Below are 18,005 nucleotides of genomic sequence, written 5' to 3' on the forward strand. Positions count from 1 at the left end.
AGAAGAATTAAATAAACTACGATCTGTGGAAGACCTATTTTACTGCGGTTACGTTCTCGTTTTTGTCGTTGTCGTTGGATACGTGCGATGTTGACGTTCACGCAAATACAAAAAGCGCTGCTGCTGCGGAGGTCACATGACTTCCTGTCGTCTGCAGACGGCCGCCATTTTGTGTGCAGCCAGGTATGTGCGACTTAGTTTCAATGTAACTTTCTATTGACATTCACTTTTGTAAATTAATGTATTTTTTTAATGTAATTTTTGTGGCTTAAGTCATAATTTTGACTTTAATCAAAATTACTTTCTTTAAACGTTTTTAACTTCAGTCTTTAAATGTTTAAACGTCATAAAATACATTGTTAGAATTCAAATATAAAATGTTCAGTTATTTAATGTTAAGCAGAAATAAATAAATCACGTGGTCACCTGCTGATACGTGTCTGTGACGTCACGGCCCATCTCGAGCTCGCGGAGCCGCCTCCCGTCCCCGGTGTCCTGCCGACGTCACAGGTTTTTTTAGGAGGCTCGCGCCGGTCGGTCGGTCAGAGACGCTCGTGGGTCGGTCAGCATGAGGAGCGCGAGGTCGCTGCGGCAGCTCGCGCTGACAGCGGAGCGCAGCCTTCATCATCATCATCATCATCATCCTCCGCAGCGGTCAGCGGGGATCATCGGAGCACCTTTCTGCAAGGGACAGGTGAGCGCGCGACGACGGGATCTCTGTGTGTGTGTGTGTGTGTGTGTGTGTGTGTGTGTGTGTGTGTGTGTGTGTGTGTGTGAGATAAACCTCCCTGTGTGTCTTTCCTGCAGCCCAGAGGGGGGGTGGAGGGAGGACCGGACCGGATCCGAGCTGCAGGTCTGCTGACCGGGCTGCAGCGGCAAGGTGAGTGTCCACCTGTCTGTCCACCTGTCTCTGCCTCTGAGGACATTCTGTCTCTGGTCCTCACTTAACACTTGTGTGTTAACAAACTCACTTCTCCCAGACTTTTATGAGTCCGTGAACGCAGCGTTGTCAGAATTTCTGTCTTGAATCTGATTTAATTTTAAAGTATAAATAAATGTTTGACAGAAACTGACCTCCAAAAAACCTCAAATGTAACAAACTAAACAAAGAATCTTAAAACTTTTGGAATTAAAACCAAAAATCCTGTTTTGTGATGAAACCGAACGTGAAAAAACAACTCTGGTTAATAATGTTTTTATTCTTAAAACCAGGAATAATAAGAAACTATTTAGTTTTATGGAACTTTAAGATCTTCATGTAATGTTATAGTTATTTCTGTATTTCGTTTGTTTGTTTTGAGATTCTGCTTTTACACCAGAAATTGTTCAATTTAAAAAAAATTTTAATGGAGCTCAAAATAAATATAAAGAAGAAATATATAACACAAAATCCTTTTTAAATGACGTCTCCTCCTCCTGAATCTATAAATATTTAAATATATTTCAAAGTATTCGTGATGCCACAAATCCCTTTAAAACATCAGATTTCCAAAGAGAAACTTTCCTCCTTCAGCAGACGAAGGAAACCGAACTGAACCGAACGCTCGTTTCCGTGAACGATGACGCGTCTCGTCGTTGGTTTTGAGAAGTCGTTCTTTTGATTGACAGAAGTCGTCGGTGTCAAACGTCCGTCGTCCCCTCGGACAGACGAGGAGACGTTTCATAGGTCACTCATTTCAGAGCTGTTTAATCGGTGACAGAAAACCAAACAGAACTCTGATCTGCTGCCTGTTAATGTTCACACTGAGGCATGCTGGGAAATCATGAGCTCTGTTTAAACGTGTTTCTACCGTGATGGATTCATTGATCACGTGACTAAACATGGTTGCGTGTAAACTGTGTCTGCAGGCTGCGCAGTGAAGGATTATGGGAACCTGACGTTTGAGGACGTGGGCGCCGACGAGCCGGTGGGCGAGGTGAAGCGTGTGCGGGCGGTGGGCGGAGCTAACCGGAGGCTGTCGGAGGCGGTGCAGGCGGTGAAGAAGGACGGACACACGGCCGTGATGCTGGGAGGAGACCACAGGTCAGAGATGATGTCATCAACAGAATTGTACTTCAGTGTTGTTCTTTACGAGATTCGTGTCCACAAAACCAAATCAAATCATTTCATTGTTGGTACCAAGTGAACGATTGTGCCACATTTGAAGACACTCCCTCCATCTGTTCCCCAGATATAAGCAGGAGTCAATGGGAGGTGACAGTGACCTCAGATGTTGGCGGTCAGAGTCTGAGTCAATGTTTATGCCAAATTTGAAGAAGGTCCCTCGAGGCGTTCCTGAGATATCACATTTCCCAGAATGGGAAAGACGTGAGGTTACAGTGACCTTTGACCTCGAAAATCGAATCATGTCATCGTTGGTACCGAGTTAACATTTGTAGAAATTACATTCAGGCGTTCTTGGGATGTTGCGATAACATCAGATGAAAGGAATGCGAGGATTCGTGACCGTGAACTTTGAGTTCCAAAGTTCATCCTCGAGGCCGAGTGAATGTTTGTGCCATATTGGAAGAAACTACATTCAGGTGTTTCTGAGGTATCATGTTAACGTGAACGTTAAGGTCACAGTGACTTTGACCTTTGATCTTCAAAATCAAATCAGTTCATCGTTGGTACCAAGTGAATGTTTGTGCCAAGTTTGAAGACATTCCTTCGACGCGTTCCTGAGAAATCGGACATAAATCCTCCAACATTCATGTGACTGGAAATGATGACTCGGCAGAACCTTTTTATTCAGTTCAGTTCTTGTAAAACGTGTTTTTATTGAACAATATTTTTGTGAAGAAACATTCAAATTAAAAACTAAATTGGACCAAATGTTCCTACGTCTGTTGGAAACCATCTGGATATTAAAGGGTTAAATGTTTTCCCGCCCTCAGCTTGGCCATCGGCTCCATCCACGGCCACTCGGCGGCCGTCGGCCCGCTCAGCGTCGTTTGGGTCGACGCTCACGCCGACATCAACACGCCGCTGACGTCGTACACCGGAAACCTCCACGGACAGCCGCTGACCTTCCTCCTCCACGAGCTGCGGTCCAAGGTGAGCGGTGCCGGCGTGGACACGCCATGAACACGCCATTAACACGCCTGAACACGCCATGAACACGCCTGAACACGGCGTGGACACGCCATGAACACGCCTGAACACGGCATTAACACGCCATGAACACACCTGAACACGACGTGAACACGCCATGAACACGCCTGAACACGGCATTAACACGCCATGAACACACCTGAACATGCCATGAACACACCTGAACACGGCGTGGACACGCCATGAACACGCCTGAACACGGCATTAACACGCCATGAACACACCTGAACACGACGTGAACACGCCATGAACACGCCTGAACACGGCATTAACACGCCATGAACACACCTGAACATGCCATGAACACGCCATTAACACGCCCGAGCACACCATTAACACGCCATGAACACGCCTGAACACGACGTGGACACACCTGAACACGACGTGGACACGCCTGAACACGCCATGAACACGCCATGAACACGCCATGAACACACCTGAACACAGCGTGGACACGCCATGAACACGCCTGAACACGGCATTAACACGCCATGAACACACCTGAACACGACGTGAACACGCCATGAACACGCCTGAACACGGCATTAACACGCCATGAACACACCTGAACATGCCATGAACACGCCATTAACACGCCCGAGCACACCATTAACACGCCATGAACACGCCTGAACACGACGTGGACACACCTGAACACGACGTGGACACGCCTGAACACGCCATGAACACGCCTGAACACGACGTGGACACGCCTGAACACGCCATGAACACGCCTGAACACGCCATTAACATGCCATGAACACGCCTGAACACGCCATGAACACGCCTGAACACGCCGGGTCTTTAACCTCGTTTCTGCCCGCCAGGTTCCGGTTCTACCGAACTTCTCGTGGGTGACACCGTGCCTGTCGGCCCGAGACCTCGTCTACGTCGGGCTGAGGGACGTGGATCCGGCCGAGCAGTGAGTCTTAGTGTAATTACCACAGAGGGCCACTAGGGGCGGTCTCCAATACACTCCTATTCAAAAAGCATCAACTTCTCAGTCAGTAAATGTTGTGGGCGGAGCTTAGTTTCCTGATGGCGACGGCTGAACTAGCAAACTGGAGGCTACGAAGCATCTCGTTAATTAAACGTAATAACGACGTTTCTGTTTCGGCAGCTACATCCTGAAGCTGCTCGGCGTGAAGATGTTCTCGATGTCCGAGGTGGATCGACTCGGCGTCGCCAGAGTCATGGAGGAAACATGTGACTACCTGACGGCCAGGTGACCAATCGGTGTCCTCGATACTTCTCGCTGACAGACGTGTTATAATGTTGATTTGATTTTTTTAACAGCGGGAAGAAACCGATTCACCTGAGCTTCGACATCGACGCCATCGACCCCTCGGTTACCCCGGCAACTGGGACACCTGTCGCCGGAGGACTCACCTACAGGGAGGGGCTTTACATCACCGAGCACCTCTGTCAGACAGGTAGGAGTCCCCTGGACGCCCCCTACAGGAAGAGACTGGAACTACAGAAACATCCAGCGTTCAGAGACGAGGTTTAAATAGCTCCAATTATTATTTTGAGTTTTTTTGTGATCAAATGTAAAAAAAAAAAAAAAAAAAAAAAAATTTGACGGCTTTTCTCAATAATTACAAAGTAATTCACTTTTTATGTTTTAATTTGAGAAAAGCTGCATCTTCGTTGTGGACAAACTGGTTAAGTGCTGTAGTTTCCTGAATGAGCCTGAATGCAGCGTCCCACCGTGTCCAGGTCTCCTGTCGGCGGTGGACCTGGTGGAGGTGAATCCTCTGGGGGACGCCACCGAGGACGGCGTCCGCTCCACCGTCAACACCGCCGTCGACCTGCTGCTCGGCTGCTTCGGACGTCTTCGTGAAGGAAACCACCGGCCGGAGTTCGACCTGCCGGAGCCGTGACGACGGACCGTGACGACGGACGCCTGAACGCCTCTCAGACCACCGACACGCTTCAATCAGAGAACATGTAGCATGATGTCGCTCGCTGCACCAAACCGCCCGATCGGGGACGCCTTCAACCAAAGACCCCAACACGTGATGTCATGTCTTCCTGAGGACGGACAGCGCCCCCTGCTGTTCAGTCACATTTTAAAAGCACAAATCATGTCATATGTTGATGGATCTACTGCACTAATTATGATTTCAGTGATTTATTTCATTTATAAAGTCAGAAAATAGTAAAAAAAAATATTCTGTCTTAATTGATATCAACAATTTAAATCTAAAATAATACTGAAGTGAAGACGACACGTTACGTCTCGAGCTGGAAGGAGTTCTGACGAGTTACACGGCAGTTCGAAAACGTCCCAAATAAAACAACGACAGCTTTAACCGACAAAATTAATGAGAGTTCATCAAAGGAGGAGAAATCGAGAAGACTCGTCTCGTAATTACGGATCGATTCTCGTCCGCGTGAAGCTACGTTCAAACGGCGTCGCATTCACCGCGTTCACCAAGAGTTGACAGACGTTTTTTGGTTGAATGGTTTATATTTATATATATATATATATATATACATATGTATTTATAAATATGTATATATATAAATATATATAAATATGTATATAAATATGTATTTATAAATATGTATATATATATGTATTTATATATATAAATATGTATTTATAAATGTGTATATATATAAATATGTATATATATATAAATATATAAATATGTATTTATATATAAATATGTATTTATAAATATGTATATATATTTATATATATAAATATATATATATAAATATATATATTTATACATATAAGTCGTAATTATAAGATAGTTTTTTTTGGTGAACTTAGAAAACGTTTTAAATGCTAAAACAACGTACCAGTGTTGTGGGCGGAGCTTCAGAAGTCGTCACGCTACATTTCGTGTTTTTACAACCAACAAACGAGACGAAGAAGATTTTCTCCGTTTCTCTGTTGCAGGAGACGTTTATTCTTTATTCTGGAGAGAAACATATTTTACATCGTTAAACATCCTCCGTTCACGTTTTCTAACAAAACAATCGTCCCTCAAACTGTCGGGAACAGAAGTGCAAAAAGTGGTGAAGCAGCGACGAAGACGAACTTCAGCTGGACGTCACAGGACGACCGGCTGCGTTAAAACAAACGTACATCTGAGTTCACGGGTCCCACGACCTCTGACCTCTGACCTCCGTTACAGGAGTGAAACATTCAAGGACAAACTGTCTCATTTAAACTAAACGCTAACTCCCAAATTCACAGAACTGACGTTTGGACAAATTAATAGCTTTATTTTAAACTAACCAATATTTTCTTTCTTTCCAAAATTTGTAATTATTTATATTTTTTTACTTTATTTGTTCAGATTTTCTGGATATTTGTTCATAAAACATTCAACAAAACAGAACATTGTTTAAAAAGATCACGTTTTCAGTATTTGTGTCTCGATGGCTAACGAGACTTAAAACCTGCCGTTTTCACAGCTTGACGTTAGCGGGCGAGTTGTTCTGAGGGGCGGAGCTTCACTGTCCAAGACTCAAGAAGTTTTCTTTGTGTCACCGTGAATTGGTTCCCCAGAGTCAGACTGTCAACACAGAGTTCCACCGGGACCTTCTGAGGGTCGTTAGCGTTGTTAGCTTGAGTTTAGCGGGTTTTAAGTAACATTTGCTCTTTGTTAGCGTGTTTAGCAGCTTTAGCATTGTTAGCTGGTTGTTAACTTGAATTTAGCTGTTTCTTAGGGAAATTAGCGGTTAGCTTTGTTAGCAGGTTTGAGTTCTGAGGCGTCCGAGAGTTCGTACCGTCATTAGCTGTTAACTTGAGTTTAGCGTTGTTTTAATAACGATCTGCTTGTTGGGTTTGTTAGCAATGTTAGCTGTTTGTTATTCGTGAACGTGAACAACTGACGCTCCAAACAGATGTAGGAATACGTGAAGCAGCCGTCATGTGATCACGTAGTTTAAAGCAAGTGAATCTCCGGTCTGACGGTTGTCTCCCGGAGGAGGAGCTTAAACAGGGGGAGGAGTTTAAACAGGAGGAGAACACAGGACATACTGTTCCCTCTTTAAATGTCAGCGTTCCTCTGTTTGTCCTTCAGAGTGAACGACCTCCCGGCTGAAATACCCTGAACACACACACACAGTGTTGGTGGAGAAAAGGGGGCGTGGCCCGTCACCATGGTGTGACGGTGAGTGGGCGGGGCCGGACAGATGGAGATCGTACTGTAACTGGGGATAAATTGGTGGACTGCTTTTCAGAATAAGAGCGTGCACTTACTTCTGGATAGAGACACAAACATGATTCAATACTGGAGCACGAGCTCTTATTCTGAAAAACGAAATGAATTAAAATAACTCCTCTGCTGATAAAAATGAGATAAAACAAACAGCTGATCGATCGATCAGTGATCAGCAGGAACCTGAAACTTTAAGAGTAATTTAATAAAACTTGTAAAATATGACACAGATGTTCTCTACAATGTTTAAACTGATAAATATATTTATATAATATAAATACATCAGCTCAGAATATTTTTCCTTCCCGTTTCATTTAAAGTGACGTCGTCATGGTAACAGTCACAAACGTTTAAGAGTGAAAACAGTAACAGAAAGGCACCGACCTCGAAACAGCCGCCTGCACACACAGACACACACACAGACACACACACACACACACACACACACACACACACACAGACACACACAGACACACACACACACACACACACAGACACACACACACACACAGACACACACACACACACACACACACACACAGACACACACACACACACAGACACACACACACACACAGACACACACAGACACACACAGACAGACACACACACACACACACACACACACACAGACACACACACACACACACACACACACACAGACACACACACACACACAGACACACACAGACAGACACACACACAGACACACACACACAGACACACACACACACACACACACACACACACACACACACACACAGACAGACACACAGACACACACACACACACACAGACACACACACACACACACACACAGACACACACACACAGACACACACAGACACACACAGACAGACACACACACACACACACACACACACACAGACACACACACACACACACACACACACACAGACACACACACACACACACACACAGACACACACACACACACAGACACACACACACAGACACACACACACACACACACACACAGACACACACACACAGACACACACACACACACACACACACACACACACACACACACACAGACAGACACACAGACACACACACACACACACAGACACACACACACACACACACACAGACACACACACACAGACACACACACACACACACACACACACACAGACACACACACACACACACACACAGACACACACACACACACACACACACACACACACAGACACACACACACACACACACACACACACACACACAGACACACACACACACACACACACACACACACAGACACACACACACACACACAGACACACACACACACACACACAGACACACACACACACACACACACACACACACACACACACAGGAGATAAAAATAAATGTGTCAGATCACAAGCAGTCACACTTGGAGGCAGCAGAGGAGGAGGAGGAGGAGGAGGAGCAGGGGGAGGGTCGGACGTCAGTCGGCCTCCTGCAGGTCGCAGCGCCTCCTGAACTCTTGACCTCGTTCATGGATCCACTTGTTCGACACTGAAGGAGAAAAAACAGCAAAGAATGAAACAAGTTTCACTTTAAAACACATTTTAAAATCCAAGTTGAGTTTTCAGTCGAAGAGACGAAAGAGAACCAGAGAAAAGAATCTTCAAGGTCGAATCATGAAAATCGGAATCTTAGTTTCATCATCTGCAAACTAATAAAACTATAAATATCTGCAGATTAAAGTTTCAGTTGGTGAGAAACCAGAAATAAATCAAGATAAATCAACTTTAATGAAAGATTATTAATGTGACTGAAAACAAAATATTTAAAATATTCATAAATGTTTAGAATGTATTTAAAAATGAAAAAAAGATCAAACAAATAATGTGGTGTGTTTCCAGGTGTGTGTCCAGGTGTGTGTCCAGGTGTGTGTCCAGGTGTGTGTTCAGGTGTGTGTCCAGGTGTGTGTCCAGGTGTGTGTTCAGGTGTGTTTCCAGGTGTGTATCCAGGTGTGTGTCCAGGTGTGTGTTCAGGTGTGTTTCCAGGTGTGTTTCCAGGTGTGTGTCCAGGTGTGTGTCCAGGTGTGTGTTCAGGTGTGTGTTCAGGTGTGTTTCCAGGTGTGTTTCCAGGTGTGTGTCCAGGTGTGTGTCCAGGTGTGTGTATCCAGGTGTGTTTCCAGGTGTTTCCAGGTGTGTGTCCAGGTGTGTGTTCAGGTGTGTGTCCAGGTGTGTGTCCAGGTGTGTTTCCAGGTGTGTTTCCAGGTGTTTCCAGGTGTGTGTCCAGGTGTGTGTCCAGGTGTGTGTTCAGGTGTGTTTCCAGGTGTGTTTCCAGGTGTGTGTCCAGGTGTGTATCCAGGTGTGTGTCCAGGTGTGTATCCAGGTGTGTGTCCAGGTGTGTGTCCAGGTGTGTTTCCAGGTGTGTTTCCAGGTGTGTGTCCAGGTGTGTGTTCAGGTGTGTGTCCAGGTGTGTGTCCAGGTGTGTGTCCAGGTGTGTTTCCAGGTGTGTTTCCAGGTGTTTCCAGGTGTGTGTTCAGGTGTGTGTTCAGGTGTGTTTCCAGGTGTGTGTCCAGGTGTGTTTCCAGGTGTGTTTCCAGGTGTGTGTTCAGGTGTGTGTCCAGGTGTGTTTCCAGGTGTGTGTTCAGGTGTGTTTCCAGGTGTGTTTCCAGGTGTGTGTTCAGGTGTGTGTCCAGGTGTGTTTCCAGGTGTGTTTCCAGGTGTTTCCAGGTGTGTGTCCAGGTGTGTGTTCAGGTGTGTGTTCAGGTGTGTTTCCAGGTGTGTGTCCAGGTGTGTTTCCAGGTGTGTGTCCAGGTGTGTTTCCAGGTGTGTGTTCAGGTGTGTTTCCAGGTGTGTTTCCAGGTGTGTGTTCAGGTGTGTGTCCAGGTGTGTGTCCAGGTGTGTGTCCAGGTGTGTGTCCAGGTGTGTGTTCAGGTGTGTGTCCAGGTGTGTGTCCAGGTGTGTGTCCAGGTGTGTGTTCAGGTGTGTGTCCAGGTGTGTTTCCAGGTGTGTGTCCAGGTGTGTGTCCAGGTGTGTGTCCAGGTGTGTGTCCAGGTGTGTGTTCAGGTGTGTGTCCAGGTGTGTGTTCAGGTGTGTGTCCAGGTGTGTGTCCAGGTGTGTGTCCAGGTGTGTGTTCAGGTGTGTGTCCAGGTGTGTGTTCAGGTGTGTGTCCAGGTGTGTGACCCTGAGATGACCTCACCCCACTTGTTTCCGACCAGCACCGGACAGGCAGCGTGTCGGGTCCGGTAGTCTCCTTCTCCGCTGGGATACAGGTTGTACCAGAACACCGCCGTCCCCTGCAGGCAGACGGAGGAACAGCAGCTCAGTGGAGCTCCGAACCAACAATAAACCCTCCGACTGATTAACGGTGAGTTAACGACTACATTTTGATTATATTATTAAAAGAATTAGCAGTGAAAGAAAAGTTTACAAAAATAAAATAGAATTAAATAAATAAATTTAATTTGGATGAGATAGTTCATCATTTTGCAGTGATTTAATATAATTTAATCATTTTGTGCTTAATTTTATAAGTGAAGCCAACATTCATTTTCCTCGGTGGTAGTAAACAACAACAGTCAGCTGACTCGACCTTTTTAGGCCAGATGGCGGCTCCAACGTCGGTGAAGACTGTGGCGCCCCCTGCCTGCACGTCGCTCATCTGCAGCAGGAAGGAGGAGATGGTCAGAGACACAAACAACGACACAAACAAAGAGACAAACAAAGAGACGATCACTGACGTAGAGCAGCCAGGTGGCGATCCGGTTCCCCGTCCCCAACTCCTCGAAAGCATCCGGCTCATCTTTCTGAAAAACAACGACACAAACAAGAAGTAAACAAACAGCACAGTCAACAGGAAGTAAAGAAATACATAAACAAACAGAACAGCAACAAAGTGTCTGTATAAGAAATCAAAGTTTTATTCACCCGTCCAAAGTCAAAATGAGGTTCGTACTGTCCTCCGACGCCGTAATTCGCCACCTGCACCGTCCACCAGAGTCCAGTCATTAAATGGGGATTTTAGTGAAGTTGAATCGGTGTGATTCCATTCAAGCATCTAATAAACCTGATTATTATGATTCAAACTAAATGAAACAAACGTTGTTTTTAAATGAATAAACTCCGCCTCCCAGCGCAGGTGAGCCGTTACCTGCAGGTCCTCGGCCGTGGACACGTCCAGACCGGTGATGTCCTCGATCCTCTGGTTGATCTTGGCCACCACCGGGTGTTCGTGTGCTCCGAGCCAGGCGCTGAGGACAGAGGACAGAAACTCAAGAGACGCGAGGAGACGGAGACAGATAGGCAGGTCAGTAGCCGGAGAGGGACGGCCGGTCGAGGAGGCAGCAGTTTAAAACCGTCACATGTAAACATCAGGAAATAGAAATATGAAGGAAAATAACGGGATCTAACTTTGATTAGAAATGTTGCAACATCTTAATAATTTATTTGGATTCATAAAGTAAGAACAAAATAACAGGAGCTGAAAGTAAAAAGAAAACCTGCAGTTCCACAATGATGAATTAATAAAGACGATTTATTCTTGTGTGTAAAATGAAAACTCAATCAAATATCACCCTTTAAAAAAATCCTCTATTCACCAACACAATTTAAACAAGGAGCTTTTATTGTGAAGGCCGATTCTCCCGCTGCCTCCACGACGAAGTTCCAGAGACAACGAGAGTCCAACGTTTCGGTCGTTGACTCGTCGTCACTCACGAAGAACAACGAGACGTAAGAACTCCACGCTGAGTTTATTCAGTCGGCTTAAGATATTCAAAAATGATGAATTGATCAACAAATATCTGATTTATTTCTTGTTTCAGATTTCAGGTCCTCTACATGAATCCAGAGTTTACTGCTCTGAGCAGCAGCGCCCCCTGCTGGGTGGACATCTGCGCTCCGTTTCTATGGAAACCAGTTGCTCACAACCAAAACGAAACAAACTAATTATTAACGGTTTATCAGCAACAAACATGTGAAATTAGAAGTTTTTATAGGCTGACGCTGTTTTTCCAATTAATAATGTTATCTTCCAAAACGTCCTCTACTTTTATTAAAGAATAATAATAATAATAATAATATTTATAACGGTCCACATGTTTCCTTCAGTTAATGATATCGGTGATGGTTGTGGTGTTTAAAGGCAGAAACAAGCCCCAAACTTACACCACAGATTTAAAAAATATCATCTTTCAGGACCTTTGACGGTCAAATCAGCGGAATGAGAAAATATTTTTTATACTTTAGGAACATTTTTCTGGTATATATATATATATATATATATATATATATACCTATATATATATAGACTTGTATATAATATATATATTTATGTACTGTTACTTGGTGGAGTTTTCAGGCTTCCCTGCTCTTGTGAGGACATCAGCCGACACGAGGGGGGAGGAGAGAGCAGGGGTGGGGCAGAGACGGGAGGCCACGCCCCCCTCTGCTCAGGAAGCTCTTACCTCTTGCTGATGCGGTAGTGGGCCGTCTCCAGAACACCGGTTACCGGGTTGGAGATGGTGGCTCGCCGCAGCTGTGGAGCCAATCAGCCGACAGTTACTGGGAGACACGACCAACATCCACTGATACCGAGCCGCCCTGACCCGGTACTGACCCGGTACTGACCCGGTACAGGACATCCACGTGTCCAGGGATCAAAATGAGTTTATACCATTTGTAAAGCAGATGAAGACTTTGTTTTCTACTACGTCACTTTTATGAAGTTTTCTAACAAATGAGTGACCACAACTATCAGGAACATCTAAGGAGGTGTTTCTGGAGGTTTGGTTTGTAGGAGCGGTCTCTGGTCAACATGGGAGTCGTCCTGTCTCCGGGTCAGGATGTCCAGGAGTCGGGAAAACCCGAATAACTGATCACTTCCTGCTGGAGTAGTTATGAATGTAGAAGGTCGGTCGGACCTCCGTCAGGTCACTAACCAGACCTCCAACGTGGCGGACTGATAAACCCTCCAGCAGGAAGTGAGTAGTTTGTGGGCGGAGACTCACCCTGGGCTTCGCCAGCTCTTTCACCTTCTCCATCTCCCCGTCCGACACGATGTCGTGGTAGCGGACGATGCGGGGGCGGTCCCACTCGTCCTCCTGCTTCACCGGGCCGATCACGTACCTCGGGTGGCGGCTGTTGTCGTGGTAACGGCAGAAGAGGCGGCTCTGTCTGCGGGAGGTCTGACGGGAGGAAGAGAGAGCGGAGCGTGAAGGAGCGACACGCACGGCGTCGGTCACGCGTGTGCGTGTTCTCCTCACCATGCGGAGGCCGTCGCCACGACACAGCTGCTCGTACTTCCTCCTCTCCGGCAGGTAGTCGGCCGGTCGGCCCCGCCCCTCCCTCCTCGGCCGCCCCTCCCCCTCCTCCTCCCCGCTCTCCTCCACCTTCTTCTGCTTGGCCAGCTGGTACTCAAAGTACTTCAGGTTCCCGTTGGCTCGCTGGTGTGTCGGGTCTAACCGGGCAGAACCAGAACTTCAGTGAGACTTTTTAAGCCACGTTTTATTTTCTTGGTTCTGTTCTGGGTTCCTGAGGCGTGAACGGCGGTACTGACCGAGCTCCAGCAGCCTCCTGGTGAAGTCCAGTGCCGTCTCCAGCTCCCCCTGCTGGTAGACGGAGTAACTCAGGTAGTCCAGGACGGTGACGGCGTCCGCGGCGCCGGACGTGTCCCCCCGGTCCAGCTGCTTCAGGGCCTGAGACATCCACAGCTCCGTGTGGTAGTAGTCCGCCTCCGAGTACGCCACCTTCCCGAGGTCGTAGCAGTCGTCCGCCGTCAGGCTGCTGCGGAGCGACGACGAGCCTGAGATGACGACAGTCACGATTTTAACCGATATTTAAACCACATGAAGCCACATGTTAAAATCACGTCGCCGCCATCTGTTTCTTTATAAAGAATTATCAACTGATATATGAAGTTTATATGAAGGTTTGGAGTTCCACAGGGTTCCATTCTGGGTCCTCTTGTTTTTCTATGGCGGGAAACTTTTCATTACGAACTCTTGACAATATGTTCTTAATAACCTGCATCAAAACCACTGAATTTGTGGTTCTGTTGGCAGAAAAACATCCGTTGTCCTCGTAAAACTACATCAATGTCCTCGTTTAAACACGAACGCTGTCCTCTAGAGCAGGAAGTGACCATATTTGGACGAGCTGGGGGAGGAGCCAGCGGTGGATCTGACCGATCTGATCGGAAACCTGACGATACTACGTCCCGCCCACCGATAGCTGTAACCTGACTGCACCACAGGCCTGTCAATCAAACAGACACGCCCCCAAAAACAGGTCTTCTTGAATCTTCTTTTCTAATGAATGAGGGATTATTTTCAGATGGACCTCCAGAAAACTAATAAGAAGGAGTGACTTTAGCTAACAACACCGAGATAACTGATGGACACATTTTATTCACTTTGGATTTGATGAGAGAAGTTGAATGGGAGTCTATGGAGCCGGAGGCTTTTTGGAGCCGACCTCTAGTGGCACTCGCTGGTATTGCAGCTGAAGACACTTCTGGATCAGAACCATTTTACAGACCTGAAGCTACGAACTCTTTTAGAAACAGTCTGTGGTTCTTAACGACGGCGCTGCAGGTGATCGGTAACCTGAGATGACCTGCTGACCTGGCAGCTGTCCGGTGGAGATGGTGTCGGTGTCCAGCTGGTACGTGTCCTGCAGCCTCATCAGAGCTTTGGCGGCTCCGTTCTGGTCGTCATCGTTGGGGAAGTGCTGCCTCTGGATGGTGAGGTTGGAGATGAACACTGAGACACCACAGAAGAAGAAGAGCACACGGAGTCAAGAAACGACGGACAGTGTAATGAGGAAATAAATGTGTGTGTGTGTGTGTGTGTGTGTGTGTGTGTGTGTGTGTGTGTGTGTGTGTGTGTACCGTCAGACATGTCCGTCAGCACCAGGCTCTCCAGCTCCCCCCACTCAGTGTTCAGTCTCTTCATCAGTTTGAAGGCGTTCACCGGGTGACCGAGGAAACCTTCAGGGTCCTGAGTGGCAGCAGCCGAGAGGACGTCCAGTCTGTCGGCCCATCTGGAGACACACACACACACACACACACACGTCTCTCTATACTTGTGAGGACACTCATTGACATAATGCATTTCCTAACCTTAATAACCCAGAAGTGTCTTCAGCTGCAATACCAGCGAGTGCCACTAGAGGTCGGCTCCAAAAAGCCTCCGGCTCCATAGACTCCCATTCAACTTCTCTCATCAAATCCAAAGTGAATAAAATGTGTCCATCAGTTATCTCGGTGTTGTTAGCTAAAGTCACTCCTTCTTATTAGTTTTCTGGAGGTCCATCTGAAAATAATCCCTCATTCATTAGAAAAGAAGATTCAAGAAGACCTGTTTCTGGGGGCGTGTCTGTTTGATTGACAGGTCTGTGGTGCAGTCAGGTTACAGCTATCGGTGGGCGGGACGTAGTATCATCAGGTTTCCGATCAGATCGGTCAGATCCAGCGCTGGCTCCTCCCCCAGCTTGACCATATTTGGACAAGCTGGGGGAGGAGCGATCGGTGGAGCTGTCCCGCCAACCAAAAACGGAAACATGACTGCAAGTGAAGCGACCACTGAAGGCCACTAGGGGCTACAAAAACCTCCAATAACAATAATCCTGCATTCATTAGGACATGTGTGTTTGATTGACAGGCCTGCGGTGCAGTCAGGTGTCCTTACAGGTGGGCGGGGCCAACTGTCAATCTTACTGTTTGATCTTCTGCAGTTTGTCCTCCTCCACCCGGATGTAGTCCTTCAGACACGTGACCAGGTCTTTCTCTGTGAACAGCAGGTCCGTCATCTGACCTGCAGCAAACATGCACCACTTCATTAGGAACAGCTGACGACGTGGTGGGCGGAGCTTACCCATATGTTATGTCAGTTGACTCACCGATGGAGGTGAAGAAGTCATTGTGGGCGGAGCAGCAGGTGAAGAGGAGGAGGTGGAGCCACCACCACGGAAACACCGCCATCCTGCACACAGGTACACAGTGGAGTACACAGTGGAGTACACAGTGGAGTACCAACACACTGGAGTACACAGTGGAGTACACAGTGGAGTACCAACACACTGGAGTACACAGTGGAGTACACAGTGGAGTACACAGTGGAGTACCAACACACTGGAGTACACAGTGGAGTACACACTGGAGTACCAACACACTGGAGTACACAGTGGAGTACCAACACACTGGAGTACACACTGGAGTACCAACACACTGGAGTACCAACACACTGGAGTACCAACACACTGGAGTACACAGTGGAGTACACAGTGGAGTACCAACACACTGGAGTACACAGTGGAGTACACAGTGGAGTACCAACACACTGGAGTACACACTGGAGTACCAACACACTGGAGTACACAGTGGAGTACCAACACACTGGAGTACCAACACACTGGAGTACACAGTGGAGTACACAGTGGAGTACCAACACACTGGAGTACACAGTGGAGTACCAACACACTGGAGTACCAACACACTGGAGTACACACTGGAGTACACAGTGGAGTACCAACACACTGGAGTACACAGTGGAGTACACAGTGGAGTACCAACACACTGGAGTACACAGTGGAGTACCAACACACTGGAGTACACAGTGGAGTACCAACACACTGGAGTACACAGTGGTCAGACCACGAACTACCTGTCCAACACCTGTCTATCATGACTTCACCTGTCCATGAATGTGTCAGTTGAATTTCCTAACCAGACCAAACTCAGCTGAACTTGTCCCGACTGTCCTCACATGTCCATGAACGTCTCTCTTGTCCTGTCCCGACTGTCCTCACATGTCCATGAACGTCTCTCTTGTCCTGTCCCGACTGTCCTCACATGTCCATGAACGTCTCTCTTGTCCTGTCCCGACTGTCCTCACGTCCATGAAGAACGTGCCAGCTGGCAGTTTCAGTCTCACCTCTGTGACGTCACTAACCGGGTCTGACCCGGTGTGTCCCGGTATTTCCGGTCATGTCTCACGTGAAATAACGCGGTTCGAGCAGCGGGAGAAATTTCTAGAAGAACCGACCTGCGGCCACAAACATCCTCCGGTTGACCCGGTGTTTAAAACCGCGCTGGACCGGATGTGTTCTTACCGAGTTAATCTCCGGACAGACACGGAACCAGCTGGCGAACCGAACCAGGTCTCCAGAACTGTTCTCCAGCTGAGCGGAACAAAACTCTTCTTCTTCTTCTTCTTCTCCTCCAAGATGGCGTCGAGCAGCGGTTTCCCGCCACCTGCTGGACGGAGACTTCTGCTCGTTGAACGAAAAGCTTTTTTTCACAACATTTTCTGATATTTAGCTGTAAATTACGATATTAAAATGTATTCAAAATACTATTTACAGAAGTTCTGCACCGTTTTGTTTTAATTAAATTATTGTTTGAGAAAAATGGTCATTTATCAAGTCAGTTGTGTTTTTATGACAGTTTCCAGCCTCTCCTCTGTTCATATATAAATACCATAAGGATACTCTGCGTGTACAAGTACTGCATATAAAATAAAAGTCTCAGTTTTAAAAGGAAAAATTTGATTAAAGAAAGCTAATCAAAAATTAACGTACCAACTGTGTCAGTATTTTATTATTGTATGATGTTTTTGATTAATATTATTGCTGCATGAGTATATTACTGCCGTTTTCAAATTTGAACTACTTTATTAATAGTTGGTTTGAATAATCTACAGTAATGAATCATATCCCCTTTATTTTTTATCATATTATAGACGACATGCTATAGTG

The 18,005-nt window shown here is 46.7% G+C and overlaps 3 protein-coding genes across 5 annotated transcripts; 2 read left to right on the top strand and 1 right to left on the bottom strand.

Annotated features, from left to right (window-relative positions):
• The first annotated feature begins 492 nt into the window (after nt 1-492).
• On the top strand, nt 493-5,555 carry arg1 (arginase 1). The gene is made up of 8 exons (XM_069159886.1): nt 493-694; nt 808-880; nt 1,849-2,023; nt 2,878-3,037; nt 3,922-4,016; nt 4,215-4,319; nt 4,391-4,527; nt 4,814-5,555. The coding sequence occupies exons 1-8, from the start codon at nt 569-571 to the stop codon at nt 4,975-4,977; spliced, it is 1,035 nt and encodes a 344-aa protein (XP_069015987.1). The 5' UTR covers nt 493-568; the 3' UTR covers nt 4,978-5,555.
• A 1,964-nt stretch (nt 5,556-7,519) lies between these two features.
• Nucleotides 7,520-17,497, bottom strand: LOC138204574 (prolyl 4-hydroxylase subunit alpha-1-like). 3 transcript variants are annotated; one of them, XM_069159888.1, is made up of 15 exons: nt 17,361-17,497; nt 16,149-16,231; nt 15,967-16,063; nt 15,139-15,290; nt 14,873-15,010; nt 13,807-14,052; nt 13,514-13,707; nt 13,259-13,435; nt 12,716-12,786; nt 11,401-11,500; nt 11,178-11,231; nt 10,991-11,056; nt 10,843-10,911; nt 10,450-10,546; nt 7,520-8,808 (listed from the first exon to the last, which is right to left on the bottom strand). In XM_069159888.1, the coding sequence occupies exons 2-15, from the start codon at nt 16,228-16,230 to the stop codon at nt 8,738-8,740; spliced, it is 1,614 nt and encodes a 537-aa protein (XP_069015989.1). In that variant the 5' UTR covers nt 16,231; nt 17,361-17,497; the 3' UTR covers nt 7,520-8,737. The 3 variants fall into 3 exon arrangements, with proteins under 3 accessions (XP_069015989.1, XP_069015990.1, XP_069015988.1); XM_069159889.1 differs by lacking the exon at nt 17,361-17,497 and adding an exon at nt 17,183-17,288; XM_069159887.1 differs by lacking the exon at nt 17,361-17,497 and adding an exon at nt 16,943-17,132.
• On the top strand, nt 8,833-10,455 carry LOC138204540 (NFX1-type zinc finger-containing protein 1-like). The gene is made up of 4 exons (XM_069159834.1): nt 8,833-8,841; nt 8,994-9,009; nt 9,130-9,482; nt 9,685-10,455. Exons 1-4 carry the CDS (start codon nt 8,833-8,835, stop codon nt 10,441-10,443), a joined length of 1,137 nt encoding a protein of 378 aa, XP_069015935.1. The 3' UTR covers nt 10,444-10,455.
• Nucleotides 17,498-18,005: the final 508 nt, after the last annotated feature.

The sequence above is a fragment of the Embiotoca jacksoni genome, unplaced genomic scaffold (assembly GCF_022577435.1).
Source record: "Embiotoca jacksoni isolate LCO1_2020_lvr unplaced genomic scaffold, fEmbJac1.0.p SCAF_26, whole genome shotgun sequence".
Taxonomy (NCBI): domain Eukaryota; kingdom Metazoa; phylum Chordata; class Actinopteri; family Embiotocidae; genus Embiotoca; species Embiotoca jacksoni.

Excerpts from the sequence above, each read along its gene's own strand:
- arg1 (XM_069159886.1), top strand. The coding sequence starts at position 569 with ATGAGGAGCGCGAGGTCGCTGCGGCAGCTCGCGCTGACAGCGGAGCGC. Across the intron at positions 2,024-2,877 it reads ATGCTGGGAGGAGACCACAG|CTTGGCCATCGGCTCCATCC; the intron begins GTCAGAGATGAT and ends TCCCGCCCTCAG. Across the intron at positions 4,528-4,813 it reads CGAGCACCTCTGTCAGACAG|GTCTCCTGTCGGCGGTGGAC; the intron begins GTAGGAGTCCCC and ends CACCGTGTCCAG.
- LOC138204574 (XM_069159887.1), bottom strand. Across the intron at positions 15,011-15,138 it reads GCTGACGGACATGTCTGACG|TGTTCATCTCCAACCTCACC; the intron begins GTACACACACAC and ends GTGGTGTCTCAG. Across the intron at positions 12,787-13,258 it reads AAGAGCTGGCGAAGCCCAGG|CTGCGGCGAGCCACCATCTC; the intron begins GTGAGTCTCCGC and ends TTGGCTCCACAG.
- LOC138204540 (XM_069159834.1), top strand. Across the intron at positions 9,483-9,684 it reads GTGTTCAGGTGTGTGTCCAG|GTGTGTGTCCAGGTGTGTGT; the intron begins GTGTGTGTCCAG and ends GTGTGTTTCCAG.